The sequence below is a fragment of the Panthera leo genome, chromosome E3 (genome assembly GCF_018350215.1).
Source record: "Panthera leo isolate Ple1 chromosome E3, P.leo_Ple1_pat1.1, whole genome shotgun sequence".
Classification (NCBI taxonomy): domain Eukaryota; kingdom Metazoa; phylum Chordata; class Mammalia; order Carnivora; family Felidae; genus Panthera; species Panthera leo.
Window position 1 is genome coordinate 32,412,313 of NC_056694.1, and position 21,980 is coordinate 32,434,292.

At 50.4% G+C, this 21,980-nt stretch overlaps 1 protein-coding gene across 1 annotated transcript in view; it reads left to right on the plus strand.

Annotated features, from left to right (window-relative positions):
* Positions 1 to 7,505: 7,505 nt before the first annotated feature.
* Positions 7,506 to 21,980, plus strand: part of TEKT5 (tektin 5) — a 39,615-nt gene continuing 25,140 nt past the window's right edge. The window contains exons 1-5 of the mRNA XM_042922441.1: positions 7,506 to 8,145; positions 10,784 to 10,867; positions 11,559 to 11,629; positions 16,397 to 16,540; positions 20,500 to 20,722. Of these exons, the coding sequence (XP_042778375.1) occupies positions 7,570 to 8,145; positions 10,784 to 10,867; positions 11,559 to 11,629; positions 16,397 to 16,540; positions 20,500 to 20,722 (1,098 nt within the window). The 5' untranslated portion in view covers positions 7,506 to 7,569. The remainder of the gene's footprint in view (positions 8,146 to 10,783; positions 10,868 to 11,558; positions 11,630 to 16,396; positions 16,541 to 20,499; positions 20,723 to 21,980) is intronic.

Here is a 21,980-nt window from a genome sequence, read left to right on the forward strand (position 1 = left end):
CCTGCTTCGGATTCTGCGTTTTCCTCCCTGTCTCTGTCCCTCCCCTGCTGGCACTCTGTCTCTCTCTCTCTCTCAAAAACAAATAAACACTAAAAAACATTTTTAAAATAAAATCTTGAAGAAAAAAACAATGACTTTTGAAGAGACATTCTTAATTTCGATGAAATCCAGTTTGTCCGTTTTTTTCTCTTATGGATTGTTTTCAACAGCTCATCTGGGAACTCTTTGCCTAACATAATGTCACAAAGATTTTCTGTTTCTTTCTAGAATCTTTATATTTAGGTCTGTGACCCATTTGGAGTTAGTTTTTGTATATAATTTTGGTATACAGTGCAAGATGTGGGTTGAAATCCATTTTTTTTTATATATATGGACATCCCATTGTTCTAGCACCATTTGTTGAAAAGACTATTCTTCCTCCACAGAATTAACTTTGTGCCTTTGTTGAAAGTCAGTTGACTGTGAATATGTGGGTATATTTCTGGATTCTCTATTCTGCATTGATCTCTTGGAACTCTGTGCTGTTGCATTGATCTTTGTCTATCTTTATGCCGATACCATACTGTACCTTTATAATAAGTCTCAAAGTCAGAAAGTCTAAATCCTCCTACTTTTTTCTTTTCAAAGTTGTTTTTGGGTATTTTAGGTCCTTTGAGTTTGCATTTAAATTTTAGAATCAGTTTATTAATTTCTACCCACCCCCCACCTCCCCCCAAAAAAAAGCCTGCTGGGATTTTCATTGGATTTGCTTTGATTCTAACTTTCAATTGGGGAAGAACTGACATCTTAATGCTATTGAGGCTTCCACACACATAATACATTTCTCTATTTAGGTCCTTTTTCATTTCTCTCAGAAATATTTTATACTTATTTTTTTCCCCGTCTTTCTTTTCTCTGTTACTTGTTGGAAACTTTCTATTGCTGTGTCTTCAATCTCACTGATTTTTTTTTTCTTCTGCGTTGTCTAATCTGCCTCGTTATGGACTGAATGCTTGTTCCCCCACATTCACCCCTAATGCATATGTTGATTCACCCCTAATGCATATGTTGAAGCCCTGACTCCCAAAGTGATGGAGTTAGGAGGTAGGCCTTGGGGAGGTGATAAGTGTGGTCATGAGGTAGGGTCTTAGGATGGGATTAGGGACCTTATAAGAAAGGAGTGACACCAGACCTCTCACTTTCTCCACACGAGGAAAGGCCACGTGAGGACAAAGAGAGAAGGGGGACATCGATAAGCCAGCAAGAGAGCCTCACTAGAGCCAAGGAGGCTGGTACCCTGATCTTGGATTTCCAGCTTCCAGAACTGTGAGAACTATGTCTCTGTTGTTCATAAGCCACCCCAGCGTGTGGTACTTGGTCATGGCAGCCCCAGGTAACTGAAACACGCCTTCAATCCCATCTTGTGTATTTTTCATCTCAGACATTATACTTCCTTCTCTCAATGTTCAATTCATGTGTGTGTGTGTATGTGTGTATATATATCTGCCCTGTTTCCATTCAATGAGTCCTATCTTTTCCCTAACCTCTCGAATATGTGTAATGCAGTTGTATATTTTTTAAAAGTACATTTTGTAATATTTATTTATTTTTGGGAGAGAGAAAGAGAGAGACTGCATGCACACAAGCGGGGGATGGGCAGAGAGAGAGGGGGGAGACACAGAATCTGAAGCAGGCTTCAGGCTCGGAGCTATCAGCACAGAGCCTGACGCAGGGCCCGAACTCACAAACCGTGAGATAATGACCTGAGCCGAAGTTGGATGCTTAAGGAACTGAGCCACCCAGGCGCCCCATAGAAACATTTTTATCATTTGAGATCTTGCTTTTAAGCTTTGTTAGACAGGACCAGAGAGGTATTTAAGTCCGTGGCTAATTTTGCCCTAACACTGAGGCAAAACCCTTCTGAGTATTTGACTTGAGGCTGCCCAAATTATGAAATTTTCTACTGTGGTTGGTGGGATGGAGAGCTATTCCCAGCTCTGGGGTTTGTTCCCTCTAATCTTTCAGGATGATTCTCTCCCCAGCCCAGGGCTGTGTCTGCACACCTGTGCTCTGGTGATGCTCTGCTGGAGGGGGCCCCCTCTGCATATCTCCGGAGCTCGCTCTAGGTAGCCCTCTCCTCTTTGGAGCTCTGTCCTTCAGACTCCAGCCACCCTGGCGTTCCACTTTCCCAGCTCTGTCCCCTCCATTCAGGGCACTCCCCATACCTGTGCTGTGGCTTGGAATCTGTGTCCAGGCAGTGAGCTGGGGTAACTGTTGGACTCACTTCGTGTGTTTCTCGTCCCTCAGGAATGACTGTCCTTCATGGCCTGATGTCCACTGACGTAAAAATCACTGCTCTATGGGGCACCCAGGTGGCTCAGTTGGCTAAACATCAGACTCTTGATTTCAGCTCAGGTCATGATCTCATAGTTCCGGAGATCGAGTTCTGAGTAGGCCTCTGCACTGCCAGCGTGGAGCCTGCTTGGGATTCTCTCTCCCTTGCTCTCTGCCCCTCCCCTGATCACTCTCTCTCTCTCTCAAAATAATAAACTTTAAAAACTCATTGCTCACTCTCTCTCTCTCTCTCTCTCTCTCTGTCCCTCCGCCCCTCCTGGGATTCTCTCTCTCTCCTTCTCTCTCTCTGCCTCTCACTTGTGCCCTCTCTCTCTCTCTCTCTCAAAAAAAAAAAAACATTCCTTTATATAGTTTGAGTGTTTTTGAATTTTTTCAGTTGAGGGGTACAGCCAATCTCTATTATGTGATCTTGACCAAATGTGGAAGTCCTATTAAATTATAAGTATGCAAACTATAAGTATAAATATAAACTATAATATATAATATGCACTAGACAATATATACTATATATGCTAGTATATATGAAACATATACACAAAAATAAAACTATGATATATATAGCTTAATCTAATCAATCTAACCTAATCTAACTGATTAAACTATATATATCATAGTTTTATTTGCAGTTTTATATATATACATATATACATATATATACATATACACACATATATACACATATACACACATATATACACATATACATATGTGTGTATATGTACATGTATGTGTGTGTATATATATATACATATACATATATATATATATATATACACACATATACATATACATATATAGCTTAATCAAAAATTAAAAGCCTCCCTCTGTGCCCCTAACCCCCCAATTTCATTCTTGCCCCTGCTAGGGGTAAGCACTCTGACACTGGTTCCTATGTATCCTTCCAGAAGTGTTTCTGCTTGTATAAGTACATATGTATCTGTTGTAAGTGGTATCGTACCGTGTAAACGGTCCTGTATCTTGCTTCCTTCGCTTGTGTCTTAGAAATCTCTTCCTACCGGCACCTACAGGCCTATCTACCCTTTATGCTGCAACGTATTTCTTACAGTGAGTGTTCTGTATTTTATTTAGCCATCCTGTACTGATGGACGTCAGTTCTGCTTTTTTTCTCACTGCCACAGTCAATGCAGCGGTGAATACAGATACATATATGCATGCACTTAGCACCCATGCAGGCATGTATCTGCAGGGAGATTCCCAGAAAGATTACCAGAAAGCCAGGGCTGGTGCTCTCAGCGCCAAAAAGATACCTTTTGAAATTCAAAGTGGGGGGGAAATGCCTTACTGTAAAATGCGCTTTTGTTTTTGAGAGATACGGTCTCACACAGAGGCTGCCTTGAAGACAGCTTCTTCCCGGATTTTCTATCTTCCCCACAATTTGCTGGTTTTTTTCAGCACTTCTTGCAGCCACCTCCGGTCACAAATTTCGGCGCGGGTGAAGGATTGCTGCTTACCCACAGGGGGCACCCAAGGAATGCTTGCTGATTTGATTTGATCGCTGCAGAAAGTTCTAACCAGACTGTGCTGCTTCAGCAACACCTAAGTAAGATGGTCTGATATGAGGGAGGGGAAGGGGCAGAGAGAGGGAGATACAGAATCCCAAGCAGGTTTCAGGCTCTGTCAGCACAGAGCTCCGCTTGGGGCTCGAACCCACAAGCTGTGAGGTCATGACCTGAGCGGAAGTCGGACGCTTCACCGACTGAGCCACCCAGGCGCCCCTACATCTCAGTTTTAAAGGCTCTGCATTCAGGAAAGGTTTCATGTGTGAACTAAAACGTCCACTTTCCAGGGTGCCTGGGTGGTTCATTTGGTGAAACGTCTGACTTCAGCTTAGGTCATGATAATGCGGTTTTCGAGTTCCAGCCTGGCGTCGGGCTCTTTGCTGGCATCGCAGAGCCTGGAGCCTGCTTTGGATTCTATGTCTCCCCCTCTCACTGCCCCTCCCTCACTCACTCTCTCTCTCTCTCAAAAATAAATAATAAAACATTAAAAAAAATTTAAATGTCCTCTTTCCAAATAAAATTATTACACCTCAAAGGTCACACTCGGCTTCACCATTCATTGTCCGTTGTGGGCACAAGTGGTCACACAGAATGACGGAATGGAGGTAACCAAGTTTTGTTTTCTTCCCATCTCGGCTCTCCTCGCGTATCTCTGGTCTGCTATCTGAACAAAGGTGTACAAAGCACGCCGGGGGGTTGGAGACGGAAACCGCACCCAAAGACAGTGCCCTGATTCCCAACCGTTAGGAACTTACTCTCAAAACAGAACACAGGGAGTCTGCATGTAGGAGGGCAGACAGGGTAGTCAGGGGTTCCCTGAATGAACTTCTACGTGTACTATATTTAATAGAGAAGAAGCAATAAAAATGCGCGAATTTGAACCTTACATCTTATTAAAACTCAACAGTAACTTCAAGAGGATTACCACAGGACCCAACAATTCCCCCCCTTGATATACAGTCAAGAGGATCGCACGCATATGTTCACAACAGCATTATTCATGATACCTGAAAAGTGGAAACAACCTAAACGTCCACCGACAGATGAATGAGTAAACAAGAGTGGCCCATCCACACCATGGAATGTTATTCAGCTTTTAAAAGTAATAAAAGGGGCACCTGGGTGGCTCAGTCGGTTAAGCGTCCAACTCTTGATTTCAGCTCAGGTCACGGTCTCACGGTTCGTGAGTTCGAGCCCTGCATCAGGCTCTGCGCTGACAGCATTGAGCTTGCTTCGGAGTCTCTCTCCTCTCTCTCTCTCTCTCTCTCTCTGCCCCTCCCCTGCTCTCTCTCTCTCTTTCAAAAATAAATAAGTGTTTTTAAAAAGGGAATAAAATACTCATATCTGCTACAACATGGATGGACCTTGAAAACGCCACTGCCCCACACTTGACCTGATTAGTATTTTCACTTGCTAAATTTTTGGAAGTTGGTTCCCTGAGTCTTTAGGACTGGGTTATCACGTTTACCATTCCTTTTTACTTGAGCTGTGGCCAACTGTCCTCAATTTCTCTTTCTCGCTTAATGGCTTCTGAAGTTCTTTTCGCTCATCCATCCATCCATCCGTCCGTCTCTCCATCCACCCCCTCATCCATCCATTTTTCTAAATTCATTCAACCAACCCAAATCGTGCACCTACTACGTTCCAGGTATTTTACTAAGCGTGGGGGATACAATGACAAGGAACACGAAAACAAGGTCATTTCCCTTGTAAAACTTCCTTCAGAGCCTCCTTACTCCAAGTGTGGTCCCCGGACCAGCCTCAGCTGGGAACTTGTAAGAAACACAGCATCTCTGGCCCCCCCCAGCCCAACTCAACCAGAATCTGAGTGTGTGTGCTTGTACATGCATAGTGGATCTCGGGAAAGATAGAAAAAACTGATAATGGTAGTTCTATCTGGGAAAGCTGGAAGTAGCGAGGGGTGATGAGAAGAATCTAAATTTTGCTTTATACCCATCGTAGATACTGCTCACATTATTATTTTTGAACATGAATGTTTAGTGCTCACAAAACACCCTGAATCTTTTTGGTCCGTTTCTTGACTGCCTTCAATGTGTAGGACCTTCCTGTGTGGGGTATCTCTTCTTCTTCTTTTTTTTAATGTTTATTATTTTTGAGACAGAGAGAGAGACAGAGAGCAACCAGGGGAGGGGCAGAGAGAGAGGGAGACACAGAAGCCAAAGCAGGCTCCAGGCTCTGAGCTGTCAGCACAGACCCTGACGCGGGGCTCGAACTCACGAGCCGTGAGATCATAACCTGAGCTGAAGTCGGCCGCTTAACCGACTGAGCCACCCAGGTGCCCCATGAGAGTTCATCTTAAAGATCGTACAAAGCTTGCTGCAAAGTAAGCATGGTCAGTATGGAGGGGGTAGAGAGCCCACCATACAAGATAGGGGTGGGTGTTAAGCCTTTCTTTCTAGGTTCTCTGGGGAGAATAAATGAGTATATGTAAAGCATCAGCTGTACAGAAGTTGCTTAATGTTATTCCTCTCTGCCTTAGGTCTCTCCTAGCCACCATCAACTGTAGAGATTTTAGGCAAGTCGGGGAAACCTCCCATGGACCGTCACACTTCACTGACAAGGACCATTTATTTGAAGGTTAGTTTCTTTCCCATTTCAGAAGTGGAAGAGGCCCCCACAAATCAAGCTCCCCTCTTGTTCTGTACCTTGACCTCTCATTGCCGCTCCCGCCAGCCGAGGAAGGGGGCAAGTTTCTTGATGGATCAAAATATTGGTGTGGAACAGAAGGGTGAAGCCTCTCTCCGGCACAACAACCTCTCGGTTCTAGATGCCTATTCATTCAGGCAGCGGCGTGCTGGGTGCTGGGACTTAGGGGGGAGCCGGACAGACAGGGTCTCTGCCTTGCGATCCGTCCCCAGCCCCCTTTATGAAGTTAAGGTTTGCTGAAGTATAATTTATGTACAGTAAAAGTCACCCTTTTTGGAGGACAGCTCTGTGGGCTTTGACAAATACTGACAATTGTATAGCCCCCGCCACAGTCAAGGTATAGAACTATAGCCCCCGCCACAGTCAAGGTATAGAACACGACCTGCTGTCCCCACCCTCTCGTTTTCTCACGCTCCTTTGATCCTTTGTGGTCAGTCTTATCCCCTCCCCCAGCCCCTGGCAATCCCTGATCTGTCTGCTGGCCCTATGCATCGGTCCTTCCAGAATGCCATCTACACGGGATCACACAGGACGTGGTCTTTTGAGTCTGTTTCCACTTAGCTTAATACATTTGAGGTTCCTTTTTATTGCTGAGTACTATGCCACGCCATGGACGCACCACTGTGGTGTCGTCTTGGGGACAAAGAGGACAAGAAGACGACTCACCTGGACCAGACTGGCCCTAAGCCTTTAAGACTTTGCCAGAGTGGATTACATCACGTTTGCTCCCATAGACAGTTACATGGGACAGGCACATTCGATTGTTATGGAAAAATAGACAAAGGCTATTTTTGCACCTCTGTGTGGATTGAGAAACTCAATTCACTTTATTTTATTATTATTATTTTTTGCATGTGCTTTGATGGGGACAATACGGGCCCAGCTGGCCTGAAATGAGCAAGCGTCCCAGCAACGCCCCGCTCCCCCAGGCTTTATGACAACAGTCCCGAGTCACAGAGGTCCTGCCCATCCCTAAGGGAAGAGCCTTCCCCTTCCTGTGGTGCGGTGGCCCTGCAGAGTTTTGCCCAAGCGCAGCTGATGGGGGAGGATGGAGTTTCTGGGAACCTCTCAGACCGCCAGTTACTGTGGCCCCAAGAAAGCCTGTGCCTTCAGGGCACTGCCCCCCGCTGGGCCCGCCCCGGAGACCCAGGAATGTTACCAGCCCTATTCCCTGCCTGGCTACCGCTACCTGAAGTCATGGAGACCCAGCCTCTTCTACAAGGTCTCCAACGCCCAGACCTGCGTGGACGAGAGAGCCACGTGTCGCAGCCCCCTGAGGCCCCCCACCATCCTGCCGGCGCTCCGCTCGGCGCTCTTCTGCCGCTACAGCCCACGCGACTGGGACAAGTCCAACGATCTGCAGATGCGAGGGGCCGAGGCCTCACGGCTGTGGGCCAGCCGGCTGACGGGCGACTCCATGAGGCTCATGCAGGACAAGGACGAGCTGACGCGCCAGATGCAGGAGGGGACCAGCCGGAACCTGGGCCAGCGGCTGTCGGACATTGGCTTCTGGAAGTCCGAGCTGGGCTACGAGCTGGAGAGGCTTCTGAACGAGACCCACAGCATGGAGACGGTCAAGAGGCGACTGGAGTGCGCGGCCGAGGAACTCAACTGTCCGCTGCAGGTGAGTGTGGGTAAGGGGGGGGGGGGTGGCGAGGCCGCCGCTGAGATGCAGCCCCGGCTTTCTGCTCCTCCCGAGTGAAGGTCAAGGCAACAGGCACCTTGCAGGTGGGTTCCAGCTGCGTGATCGTCTGTGATCAGTTCCTACGGCTCAGGATTATTCCAGTCAAATCAGGGTTCCTGAGACTGAACCGGATTTCCTTTGCTCCTTGGGCTTACATCAGAACTGTAGAGGTTTTATTGAGACATTCCACAGGCGTGTGTGTGTGCGTGTGTGTGTGTGTGTGTGTGTGTGTGCACGCACGTGCTGGTCTTTAGAGGATATACTTAAACTAACTGCCGGCTTTTCTCCAAAGCCCTTAACACTTTCTAACATCCTCTGTAACTTACAGATATACTTATTTATTTATTTTTCTATTTTTTTAATGTTTATTTATGTTTAAGAGACGGAGAGACAGAATGTGAGTGGGTTAGGGACAGAGAGACAGGGAGACACAGAATCCAAACCGGGCTCCAGGCTCTGAACTGTCAGCACAGAGCCCAATGCAGGGCTCAAACCCACCAGCCGTGAGATCATGACCTGAGCCGAAGTCGGACGCTCAACCGACCGAGCCACCCAGGCGCCCCGCACATATATTTACTGATTGTTTTTTTTCCCTGGGCAGGGATTTCTGTCTGCCTTGTCACCGGTGTGTTCCAGACTGATACCCGGCTGTGACGGGCAGCGTGTCTGTGCTGATTGCCCGTGGTCTGGGCCAATGCTTTGAACGTCTCCCCAACATAGCACAGTGCATGGCGCACAGTAGGTGCTCAGTAAATGTTTGTTGACTAGACGAATAAATACCTGAATGTGGGCATTCTGGACACTTCTTGTTCTCCAACTGTATCCCAGATCGGTTGGGATTGCTTTTGGCTGCATGTAATGGGTACTTGCCTGCAGCTCGGCCAAGAAGGAATTTATTGTTCTGCCATAATGAGAATTCTAGAGGGAAACAAGGCGGGCTGCTGCAGCTTCCACGTGATGCCGGAAGGGGCCCAGGTGCCCGTCTTTCTGCTCTGCTGTCCTTAGCATGTGGCTTTTGTCCTGCTGCAAGGAGATTTCATATCTCGTAGTGCTTGCTGCTGCTTCAAAGAGCATTTTGATGTTCTCGTCTGAGGCAGAAAGATAGGGGTAGGGCAAAGAGCAAATGTGCAACCGTGTCAGGGAATGAGAGTTTTCTGGAAGGAAGCACCATGCGTTTCCATGTCTGGCCCATGTGCCAGAACTCTCATGGGTTCCGTGGCTGCAGAGGAGTCTGGGTAAGTGAGTGGTTTTCACTGGGTCCTGGAGTGGACATTGGGTAAGGAACTGGCATTATCTGCCTCGTGCCCTGGGGGCTAATTGCGGTCACATAGGATGATGTTCTGCTGCTCCCGAGACCTTTCAGTTCCACCTCCCTGGACAATGGTGACTGCCTCCTTCTTGTCCTCTCCACTCCTGCCCTCCCTCCCATTTTCCAGCCAGAGGGGCAATTTTAAATATTAAACTGGATCTCCACACTCTCTCACAAAAACCCCCTCTGTCACCAGCTCTAGAGCCTGCGCAGCCCAGCCCGTGCTCACCGCACTAGCCTCCACGTCTCCGGTTCTAGTGGCTTCTTGTGTGCTCCCCTCCTACCTCAGGACTTTTGCATCTGCTGTTCCCTCTTCCGGGCACATTGTTTCCATTCTTCTCTGCTGCTGCTGCTAATTCAGGTCTTGGTCTGTCACCACCTTAGAGAAGTCCTTCCTGGCTAACCCCCCACCGGTTCCTCCCACACACTCACATCACCCTGACTGTTCTCATCCAAGCCCTAATCACAGGATTGTGTCTCTGTGTGTGTTTACTTGTGTGTGTTGTCTCCTCTCTGTTACTGCAGGGACCATCTGATCGGTTGATTGTGGTATCCCCAGCACCTTGATCGGGTGTTCAATCAAGAGGGGCTCAATAAATCCTTGTGAAATCAGTGAACCCCTCTCCTTTCAGAGTTCCCAGGTGTGTTTGCCACCCAGCACCAAGATGCGGTGCTCGTCTGCTTCCTTCACACTTCTGCTACTCTTTGTGACATCACAGGCCGGCAGCCCAATCACCACCCTTTCTCAGCCCCCTGTTGCGAAAGCTCCCCTGAGCAGCCCCTTCGGAGGCCCGTCTTCTGTTCCTCTCTGCCCTTGTCCCCACGACATGAGCCTCCAGGTGTGCGGCTGTGAGACAGGGTTGCCTGTGTCTCCCTTGGGCCTGATCGCTTTCCAAAGCTCTCCCCCCACCGACAGATCTTCACAAAGGGGTTTTCACGTATATGCGTAGGTAATACCGATCGACCGTATTTTTAGGGCTTTACATTTGTCGAGCTGACTTCACCCAAACAGCTAATCTGTGAGAGATGCAGCAGTATCATACCCATCCTCAGTCATGGCATCTCACGTCCCCACCAAGAGAGAAGTGGGGGGTGTGGAAGCTTACCCACGCGCACAGCCATGCAGGAAGCATACCCACATGCACAGTGATGAAGCATCCAGGTTTCCCGGGGATAAGACAGATCATGGCAAATGTATTTGTGAGTCACCTCCGTTCAGGGTCTATATACAGGTGCGGGGAAAACACTATTTCCTGCTGCTCCCTACAGGTGGCCCTGGAGTGTCTGTACCACCGAGAGAAAAGGATAGGGATTGACTTGGTTCACGACAATGTGGAGAAAAACCTTATCCAGGTAAGGTGCCTCCTGGGTCTGCCCAGCACCCCCCCGGGGGGAGGAGGGGGCCCCCCGCTGGTCAGAGAGGTCTCTGATCTGCCTGTCAGGAGCAGAAGTCACATGTCACCCCAAGCAAAGTCAGGGCTCAGAAAGCTTCGGTGGGGGCCGAGGTTGCAGGGGATGGGGGGGTAGAACAGGGAGAAATGAGACCATTGGACCCTGCCAAATGGGCATCATGATAATAATACCAATAAATAACAATAATAAAAGCTAGCGTTTGTTGAAACCATGATTATGCCATATGTTAACTAACTTGGATTTAAATTTTTTAAAAAAGCCAGCGTTTCCTGAGCCACTATTTGCCACACCCTGTACCATATCATATGCATTATTTAACTTAATGATAAAGTAATCTAGCGATGAGCATTTGGCACATAGCAGGTGCTAAATTTTCTTTTAATCTGGAATTATATAACAAGGGAAGCAAGTAAGTTAAAGAATGTGGAGCCTCCACAGCTGACACTTAGCTGGCTGGTCCAGGGATCACGTGCTTACGATGAGGCAGGAAATGGATCCCACCCTGAACTTTTACCTGTGGGGTCAAAGGTGGGCAGTGAGGGGTAGGAGGGTGGGGCCACTGGGGGGGTGGGGAGGCAGAGCGCCCTGACCTTCTCAAGGGCGCTGTTCTTTTTGACATTTTTCATTGCAGGAAGTGGATTTGCTAAAATGTTGCCAAGAGCACATGAGAAAACTAGCTCAAAGAATTGATATCCAGATGCGGTAAGAGCTGCCTTCTCTCTCCCTTCTTGGAATCTATTTTGGGTCTCCCCAGGCTTCCGAGGGCAAGCGGTCGGGCTCTCGGTCTCTGGGTGGTTCTTTGGGCCAGCGTGTGCTGGTGAGAGTTCGACAACAGGCTCTCTGGGAAAGAAAGTAAAATTCGGATTTGCAGCATTTGCCAATTTCGGGGCTGTAAATGCCTGCCCCGCCCCCCTCCCCGTGGCTAATTTCAGTGGGCAGCTGTGCCCCGCCTGGTGGCTCTGATTTTGCCCTTGGGGTCATGACAAAAGAAACGGCCTCCCTGAGGCCCCTCTTAGCCTGTGGCTTCTGCGTGTGAGTTCTGAACTGTGGGAAATGGCAGAGCAGTGTGGCATCAGGCACCAAGGTGAGTGGCCAGGGCATCTCTGGAAGGGATCTGGTGGACGCCCGGAGCCAGGATCTTCAAAAGAAATCGGCTTTTTGTTCCTGGAAGATGACATAGCCAGTATCCTGACAGGCCAGGAGGCTCCCCTCTTAATTAAAAGGAGGCCCGAGTTTTACAGGGCTTGGGGCCCATAGCTGAGCCCTTGGCCCCCGGGTCCCCTGGAGGCAGCCTTCCCTCCTGACTCCTGACACAGGAGCTGGGCACTGCCTTTAACCCTTAACAGCCCACGCTGCTCTGCTGGTTTCTCCTTGTCATTTACTCAGACACCGAGAGGAAGAGGTGGGCTGGCCGCCTAGCCCGAGCCTCCCCTCCAGCTGCCTGGGGCATGTGGGTAGCCTGGCTGGGATGCTGAGGGGTGCCGGGCAGCTTGCACATGAGCCCTGGGGGCTTGCTGCTCTGGCTTGCTGTGACAGGAGACAGTCACCGGGGATAAGAGAGCACCCGGGGCGGTGACCTAAGGGTGCGGTCAGGGCCGCCGTCAGAGGTGGTGGGGTCCGAAACGAGATGCAAATACAGCAGTGGCTGCAGGCACAGGTGGGTGGACGAAAGCAGAGTTGAGTTCTGTCATTTGTTTGCCTGGGTCCTGATTTCTGACATTTCCACTCCCATGTTCCACTATCGTTTGCCGCATGTTTGTCTGTAAATTAATTTGCTTAAAAAAAAACAACGATTACATACTTGTATTTTATTTATTTATTTATTTTCATTAAATTTTTTATGTAATGTTTATTTTTGTTGAGAGAGAGAGAGACAGAGCACGTGAGGGGAAGGGCAGAGAGAGAGGGAGACACAGAATCGGAAGCAGGCTCCAGGCTCTGAGCTGTCCGCCCAGAGCCTGACGTGGAGCTCGAACCCGCGAAACATGAGACCATGACCTGAGCCATAGTGGGATACTCAACTGACTGAGCCACCCAGCACCCCTACGTACTTGCATTTTAAAGGGAACATTTTAAGTTTTTTTTTTTTTTAACGTTTATTTATTTTTGAGACAGAGAGAGACAGAGCATGAACGGGGGAGGGGCAGAGAGCGAGGGAGACACAGAATCCGAAACAGGCTCCAGGCTCTGAGCCATCAGCCCAGAGCCCGACGCGGGGCTCGAACTCGCAGACCGTGAGATCGTGACCTGAGCTGAAGTCGGAGGCTCAACCGACTGAGCCACCCAGGCGCCCCTAAAGGGAACATTTTAACAAAGAGAGCGCTTTGGGCAGGCACATGTCCTGATTGTATTTTTCTTGCCCTTGTTTTTACGATCACCCATTCTGGACAAGAAAGAGTGGTTTTCCATTTGTGGCTGACATAGAGCGATGGCAGACCGTGGTGTTGTGGTGATAGAGGGCTGGAGTTCGAGCCAACAGAGGGAAGAAAAGCCCAGAAACTTGGAATTGGGGAGCTGGGCCCCAGAAGGGAAATCCTAAGACAGGACTGGGGGTAGGAGGGGACTGCGGTGTGACCCCAGCAATGAACAGGATGTGGGAGAGTAAGGACAGCCAGAGAAATGGAGAGGAATGGACACAGAAAGAGGAAAATAGATGGAGACTGGGGACAGACGCAGAGAGGTGAAGGCAGCCCAGGCAGGGAGGGTGGGAGGAGAGAACCAGAGCAGGTGGAGAGGCGTCCCTCCCCTTTGCTGGGACTGAGGACCAGCCACCCTCCATAGAGGCTGTTTGACCTCGGGCAGTGGCCCGTTTGTCAGAGGATGGCTTCTGGGGCACCCTAATTAATCTAGAACTGGCCACAGCCTCACTGATGGGGTAGAACTCAGTGTGGCCTTGCTCCTGTGGGGAGGCCTGCTCAGGTGGCAGCCGCCCTGGCACTGGGCTGCTGACTCAGGGTTTTGTGGGTGGGGCCTCAGGCCTGCATCTGGGCAGAACTATGTCCTTACCTCACCAGATGCCCCTTGGCAAAGCACAAAAGGCACTTCCTGGCGGGGCAGAGGCCATATTCGAGCTTTTCCTCATAGGCCGCCATCAGGGTGAGCCGTGGCACTGGGTGGGCTCTATGTCATGGGCCAAGGAGGGGAGACAGAGGCAGAGCCCTTTTCTCTAGGCTTATTAGCATGGGCTAGGAAGCTGGACCAGCTGACCAGGGATTCTGAGGCCCTGGGTCCCCTCTGATGCTTTGGAATAGATGTTTTCTAGCATTCTGGTCTTCATGTTCCAGTTCATTAGGCAGGACAGGGCCCCCTTTCTCCACGGCTTTGCTAATTCAGAAGGCCCCAGGAACCTCAGGATGGTTCCTCCTGTCCCAGCATGACTTCCTGAGCATTTTGATAGGTGGGAGCGCACCGCCAGGATTTACTGTCCTTGCTTCTGGCCTCTTTGAAACCCCTCACCAGCATCCGGATCCATAGCAGAAAAAGAAAGTGTAAAAAAGATGAACAGAGACAGACAGGGGAGAGGGACAAAGAAAGAGAGACACAAAGTCCCCAAGACAGAGAGAAACCAAGAAAGATGAGGCAGAAAGAGGTAAAGATCAGAGAGAGACAGACAGACACACACACACTCACTTTAGGTGGTGTAGACATGACCTGGCTTAGTGAAGGTTATTCCCTTCTTTATTCCCTGTCACTTCAAGGCAAAAGTCCTAGTCAATGCTTGTGTGTCTTTAACACGGACTAATCTTATTTCAATCAAGAGAGAAACAAAAAGGTTCAGGCTTAGAACCTTCTGGAGACAACAGATTCTATCTGTCTAGGATTCTGTTCATGTTTACTTAGTATTTATGTTGGAGGTGACCCATTAATAGGGCTACTGATGTTCCTTTCAAGACAGTGAGGTAGATTTTCCCTTTAAAACACATTTATTTATATTTTATTTAAAAAAAAATTTTTTTTTAACGTTTATTTATTTTTGAGACAGAGAGAGACAGAGCATGAACAGGGGAGGGGCAGAGAGAGAGAGAGACACAGAATCCAAAACAGGCTCCAGGCTCTGAGCTGTCAGCACAGAGCCTGACGCGGGGCTCGAACTCCCGGACCGTGAGATCATGAGCTGAGCTGAAGTTGGACGCTTAACCGACCGAGCCACCCAGGCGCCCCTTATTTATATTTTAAAAAAGAAAAGTAACAAGTAAATAATAGTGCAGGTACTTTGAGAATACGGCAAGAATCACGGAAGTGGTTCTCCAGGGTCTGGAGTTTGGCACACGGTGGCCTTTAAATCTAAGCTTCTTGGCCAAGATACTAACCCTGCAGGTGCAAGTACCTCTCCTCACCTCTGCTCTGTCCCTGGCTCCGCCCAGTCCCTGACTCCACCCACTCTCCGATTCCACCTATACCTGACTGTCCACTCCTTGGCTCCACCCACCACGGACTCAACCCAGACCCTGACTCCGCCCATCCCTGGTTGCCCAATCCCTGGCTGCACCTAGTCATCAACTCTGCCCAATCCCTGACTTCTCCCCAGTCTCTGTCCAGTTAGTTCCTGACTCCACCTAGCTCCTGGTGCGGCACAAATCCTTGACTCCGCCCTGTCCCTGATTCTGCCAGCCTTCATACGCTGGTTACAGGTCTCCAAACACCTGGATGTCTCTACCTTTTTTGCTTTTTACACACGTGGTGCCCTGAGCTTGGAATTCTCATCCCCTCAACCCAACTCGGTTCACCTGTCCACTGTTGTTAGGAAACCCAGCTCAGAAACTTCCTCACCCTGAGTTGGTGGCTTCCTTCTCTGTGTTACTTTGTACCCTTTTCAAACCTTTACTGTTGCCCTTCTCATTCTTTGTTCATTTGTACTGAATTTACACAAATCTGTGAGCACCTTGAAGGTAGGGACTGGGTCTTAATCATGTCTTTTCCCTCTGTGCCTGGCAGAAGGTCAGACACAATGATCTGCGTAGTGATTTAAATTGACACCAGGCTTTTTCCAAAGTGTGAATTCGTATCTTGTAAGTCAGGTCAGCAAAGTACAGCTGGGAGGGCCAAATCTGGCCCGTAGCCTGTTTCTGTAAAGTTTTATTGGGGCACAGCCACGCCCATTCATTTACCTATGACCTAAGACTGTTTTCCTGCATAGTTGAGTAGTTGCAACGGAGACCATACGACCCACGAAGCCTAAGATATTTAGTATTTGGCCCTTTACAGTAAATGTTTGCCCATCCCTGTTCTAAATGTCAACGGATCTGCTTGGATTGGGGCGAAGGAAGAAGTACAGGGAGGCGCTGGGTATGCGGTGGGGGCATTAAGGTGGGAAAAAGGCGGAGAAGCCATTGAGGGTAGATCAAGCACCCTCCTGGGAGTCGAGAGACTTGGCTTTCACCAGTGGCTCTGCACCACCCTCCTGGCTGACCTCGCGTGAGGGACTCTGGGCAAGTGCACAGTTTACGGACCAATCCTTGCCCCCCACAGGGATAACCGAGATGCTCAGCACGCTTTAGAGAGGGACCTTGAGGACAAGAGCTCGGCCCAGTTTATCGATGAGAAGTGCTATAACCTGAGGAACACGTCAGACTGCATCACTTTCTTCCACGGCATGGAGAAAGTCGATGGCACGTAAGTCCTGGGTTCTTGGTCCCCCTCTCTGGCCAAGCTTGGTGGAACTGAGGGCTTCTGGGTCTGCTCCTGCCAAGAACCACAAAAGGTCATTGTGCACCAGTAAAGTAAGAGGCAAAGTGGTTGAGTGGGGATCCTCAGTTGCAAGCCAGAGAATCCAAATCTGGCTAACTTCAGACAAGATGGAATTTACTGGAAGGCTGTGGGGGAGCCACAGACTCCAGGAGAAGGCTGGAAGGGAAGGTCCTGGCAGCTTGAACGAGCCAGGAAGTGAGAGCTCATCAGCTATGTTGTCAGAGCACTACTGTCTCTTTGTTCTTGCCCCCTTTTACCCAAGATTCAAATTCCAGCAAGAGGGTGCAAGGGATTGGCTTAGTGAGGGTCCCACAGCCACTGCCGTTGGGCCAGGGCGTGCCGGGCACCCTGACTGGCAATTCCACCAAACAAATTCTGAAACAGAACGGGTGTAACCAGAAGGAGGAGGCATTCAAGCTCAGCTGGGAGAGTAACTGATGCCCTCCGGTGGATGCCTGGCTTCAGATTCAGCCTCCCCACTAGTGCTTGGGGCAAAGTACTTAATCTCTCTGGGCTCCGATCTCCTCATCTATACTGGAATAAAAACAGTGCCCACCTCCCAGAGTTGCTATGAGAATAAAAAGGTGGGTGTGGGGAGCGCGGAGCACAGAGCCTGGTGTGGGGGAGTGAGAGCAGCTAATATTTATTGAGTGCTTGCTGCGTGACCCCATTTACTTGTCACAGCAGCTCTGAGCTAGGTGCCTCTGTGTGTCTGACAACGTCATGGGCATGTCACTGTTGATGGAATTTCATGCAGAACTAGGGCCTGCTTTCCCGATTGGCAGTCCAAGGTCAGGATCATGATGGCTGGACAGAGAGGTGCTCTGGGTACAGGTTGGGGGGGGGGGGTGGTATCTATCTTGGTTTCATTTTTTTTTTAAAGTTTATTTATTTTGAGAGAGGGCGCGCACCAGAGGGTGCATGTGTGGAGTGGGGGAAGGGCAGAGAGAGGGAGAGAGGGAATCCCTGTTCGGGGCTCGATCTCATGAACCAAACCATGAGATCATGACTTGAGCCGAAATCAAGAGTCGGATGCTTAACCACCTGAGCCACCCAGGTGCCACTATTTTGGTCTCTTAAAAAAAAAAAAACAAAAAACAGTGAAAAACTTCTAGCACATAAAATTGTGCTTGGCACTTAGTAGGTGTGCAGTAACTGTTGAATGAATGAATGGAAGGGGAAAGGGAGGGAGGGAAGAAAGGAGAGGAGTTTCTTGGTCATCTCCTTGGCTGGAGCCCGGGGCCACCTCCTGGACCTTAGGAAATACCCAAGGGTTGAAATGACGCTTTGGGGTTGCCGGCAGTAGCAGCTTCTGGGGACCCTCCTCCTCTTCCTGACAAGGCGACTCGACTCCCCTGTGGGGCTGGCTGGCCATGCGAGCAGGACTTCAGGGGCCTCGGCCCCCTCAGCCGCAGCTGGAGTCTGGACGATTCCCTTCCCAAGTGGATGCCTTCCTGAAAGCTCACGGCCGGGACCCGGAGCCTGCTGGGCACTGCACTTTACAAACAGCATCTTGTGAACGATAAACACTTATCAAGGGCTTGCTGTTGCCGGTGGCCAAGATAGGGGTTTCACATTTAGTCGTTCAACAACCCCGGGGCGGGGACGGGGGGGCGGTAGGCACCATTATTATCCCCTTTTTACAATGAGGAGGCTAAGGCTCAGAGAGTTGAAGTGACTGGACCCGTCTGAGCCCACGTTGCACTTGACCTTAGGCAAAAGGCCGAGGAGCGATAATCTGAGCCCACCTTGGGCACCAAGCCTGTGTGTTTTACCTGGGCACCTTCCTGCCTCCTGCATCTAGAGGACACAGGCTCCAGAAACCACGTCCCCCTGCAGAGGCACACCAGCCGACAAGCTGCCTCTGGCACATCCCCCCCAGGGAGAGTGTGATTGAGCAGGTTATTTGGTTATTTTCTCTCAGAAGCACAGCTGTCTGCTCCAGGGGAGGGCAAGGGCTTAGAGGTTGCTGCTCCTGACCTTGAACAGTGCCCCGTTCAGCAGCAGGAGACAGAGTTAATCTGCTGTCTCTTTCTGCTGTCCCTGGTGCCTCCCTCTTCCTGGACTGTTGGTGAGTAGCTGTGTGACCTTGGCAAAGGCACTTTACCTCTCTGAGCCTCAATTCTTTGTTGGATGAAAGGTCAGGATCAGACACAGCACCCTCTCCCATCTCCAGAGGGCTTAGACCTCCTTTATGGCTTGATTTTTAACTCCTGCAAAAGACAGACAAGACAATCACATATTATATGTTTGTTTTTTAACTTCTCTTCACCATGCAATCTAAGCGTGCTTTAAAATGTCTGAAAAGAGACTCCTATTTCAGAAAATTGAGTCTCTTTTTTCTCTACTGCCTGAAAATAAAGATGACTTATTTAAGAACTGGAGGCTTCCCAGCTAGAAAAAACCTTACAAATGGACCTAGTGGAGGCACCTGGGTGGCTCAGTGGGTTAAGCGTGCGACTTCAGCTCAGGTCATGATCTCACGATTCCTGGGTTCAAGCCCCACGTCCGGCTCTGTGCTGACTGCTCGGAGCCTGGAGCCTGCTTTGGCTTCTGAGTCTCCCTCTCTCTCTCTGCCCCTCCCCCACTCGAGCTCTGTGTCTCTCTCTCTCAAAGATGAATAAACATTAAAAAAAAAAGGTACCGAGTCTGGTTGACCCCAGACCTGGAGCCCGCTCAGAGAAATGTGTGTCCCTCCTCCTCATGGGCTTCCCAGAGAGGACCCCCATGCAACACGTTGGTTGTATGTTGCAAGGATTTCCATACACAGGCAGGAAGCACCTTCTGTTGTCGAAACTGAATCGCTTAGGCTTCACCGCCTCTGAGAAGCCTTCCGGGACTGCGTTGAGATCCATCCTTCAGCCGCCCTGCGGGTGGTCCCACAGTGGAGACTGCCTGCTGCAGACCGCGTTTCCATGGGGTTCCCACTCGGGCTCGGCCAGTAGTGGGGGCACCAGCGGGAGGCTGAGGGCAGGGAGAGAAGGATGTTGGGGGTTTATTCTTCCAGCACCCCTCTCCCGCCAGGGTGTGTGGTCCTCCAGGGCTCCCCAACCCCTTCCTCGCCCTCTCCCCTTGCCCTTCCCGACTTTGGTGGTGACGGTTTCGTGAGCTTGCTCATCCAAGGGCGCCTCAATGCCCTCTGAGCGTCCTTTTTATTTCCTTTTATGACCCTGACGGGCACGTAATGACCACCTCCATCAGTCCCTCTCTGTCTACAGTCCTTCCGTGTGTACAGATCTTTATTGAATGTCCGTCTTCCTCTACTGGCAACTTCGCGCCCTGAGGACAGGGAGGTTGATGTTCTTGTGTATGGTTCTCTCCCAAGTGCCTAGAACGATGCATGGCATGTAGTGGGCATTCAGAGAACTCTGGTCAAATGAATGAGTCTGTGCAGTGATCGATGCGGAACGGAAGCAGCCCTGCAGTCAGCATGTGCCCCGAGGCCTGCTTCACAGCCTGTGTCTGTGACTTCGGGGAGGGTAGTTGACAAGGAGCTTCTCGAAGGAATCTCGGCTCTGTGATAAGGCACCAAGTGCCCTTTGGGAGATCCGCTCTTGCTAGGCTGCAGCCGCCTCCTCTGTGAAGTGGGGGGTTTGGATTAGCCCTGTGGTTCTCAACCGGGGCTAGGGGACAGTTGTCCCCTCCCCCAAGGGGCACTTGGCAATGTCTGGAGCCATTTTTAGTTGTCGCGACTGGAGGGGAGCTACTGCTGGCATCTAGTGGGTAGAGGGGGGCTCAGGGTGAACCCCCCCAACAGAGAATGGTCCCGACCCAGATGTCAGGGGTGCCTAAGGTGAGACTCTCCAGATCGGGGGTTCCCCGAGGCCGGTCTTCAGCCCCCTGATTCCTCTCCTGTGTTCAGTTCGTCTTTGTGCCTCCTGCAGGGTCTCCGTGCCCGAGACCTGGGCCAAGTTCAGTAACGACAACATCAGGCACTCACAGAACATGCGGGCCAACTCCATCCGGCTGCGGGAGGAGGCTGAGAACCTCTTGGAGACCTTGTCAGACCAGATGTGGAAGCAGTTTACTGACACCAACCTGGCCTTCAGCGCCCGCATCTCCGAGGTGACAGACGTGAAGAATAAGCTCCAGACACAGCTGGCTAAGGTAAGCAAGATGCCCCAGGGCCACCGTCCACGCTTCCGGATCCTTATCTCCTCCCGAGGGCGGCAGCAGCATCTGGCCAACCTGCCCTCCTGCCCCGTCCCACCATCCCGGGTCGACCAACTTGTCCACCAGTAAAGGTGAGGGTCTCTGAGCGTCCCAGAGGGGATTCGAGCATCTGGGATAAATCTTTTCCTTGTGCCCCTGGTGATGAGCTTGGCCCGGCTGTCACCACGGCACCCAAGAAGCTGCTGACGGCCCCTGGGGTCCTTCACTCCATCTCGGGGCCTTGCAGCTGAACGTGACTGGTGAGAGTGGGTGCAGTTATCAGAGGCCCAGAAAATGGGCCCGAGCAGATCTCCACCCACATCAGCATCTTTGCAAATGTAACCTTTTACCTTCAAAGGCTTCCCAGCATCAGGGGTGAAGGATGGGCTAATGTCACTGTCTTCCTGCTTCCCCCGTACTGCCCTCTCCACTGCTCCTGTGCGAATGCAACAGGCCGCCCCTCACCTCTGGGGGGGGGGGGGTCCTCTCTGCATGGATTTTATGCTCCCTGCTCTGCACACACTCCGTGAGCCTCCTGGGGAGCCAGATGCGTGCTGGTCGCTGGCTAGGAATGAAAGGAGGGGCCATGCAAACAATGCCCTGATCCCCCTGGCGCTTGCGTTCTGGAAGAGAGCCGTGTGAAATGTGCACACAGGAAGGACTTAGGGATGACCGATTGCAGGGTGTGGTGAGGGGGGAGGGCAGGGGACTAGCCTTGAACCTGCATTCATAAAATAGTTATAGCCACAAAGGTACGTTGTATGTATATTTGGGGGGCAGTGAGGGGCCTGCAGGCAAGGTTCAATGGAAATTGCTGGGCGGTGTGAGCCCTCCACATACACCACCCTATAGCTCTGGTAGCAGGTGACAGTTTCATCAAGAGCAGGTCACTAGGGAGTTAGGCAGCCAAGGGATGTTGGGAAGATTATTCATTCTCCAGAGCGGCAACGAGTACAAAGGACGCGTGGAGGATGAACTTGGGAGCAGGCTCGGGTCATACGGTCCTGGCAGGTCCTGGTGAGGGGTCTGGATTTTGCTCTGAGAACAGTAGCGAGCCTTCGAAGGGTTTTAAGCAAAAGGCACTGGGCTCCAATCTTATCCCCAGGTGGATTTCTTTCCTTCCTGGATGGAAAAAGGGCTGCAGAGGAGAAGAGTGCCCACGGGGAAATGGTTAAGAGGCTCTGGAAGGCGTCCGGGGCGAGGGGATGGCTGC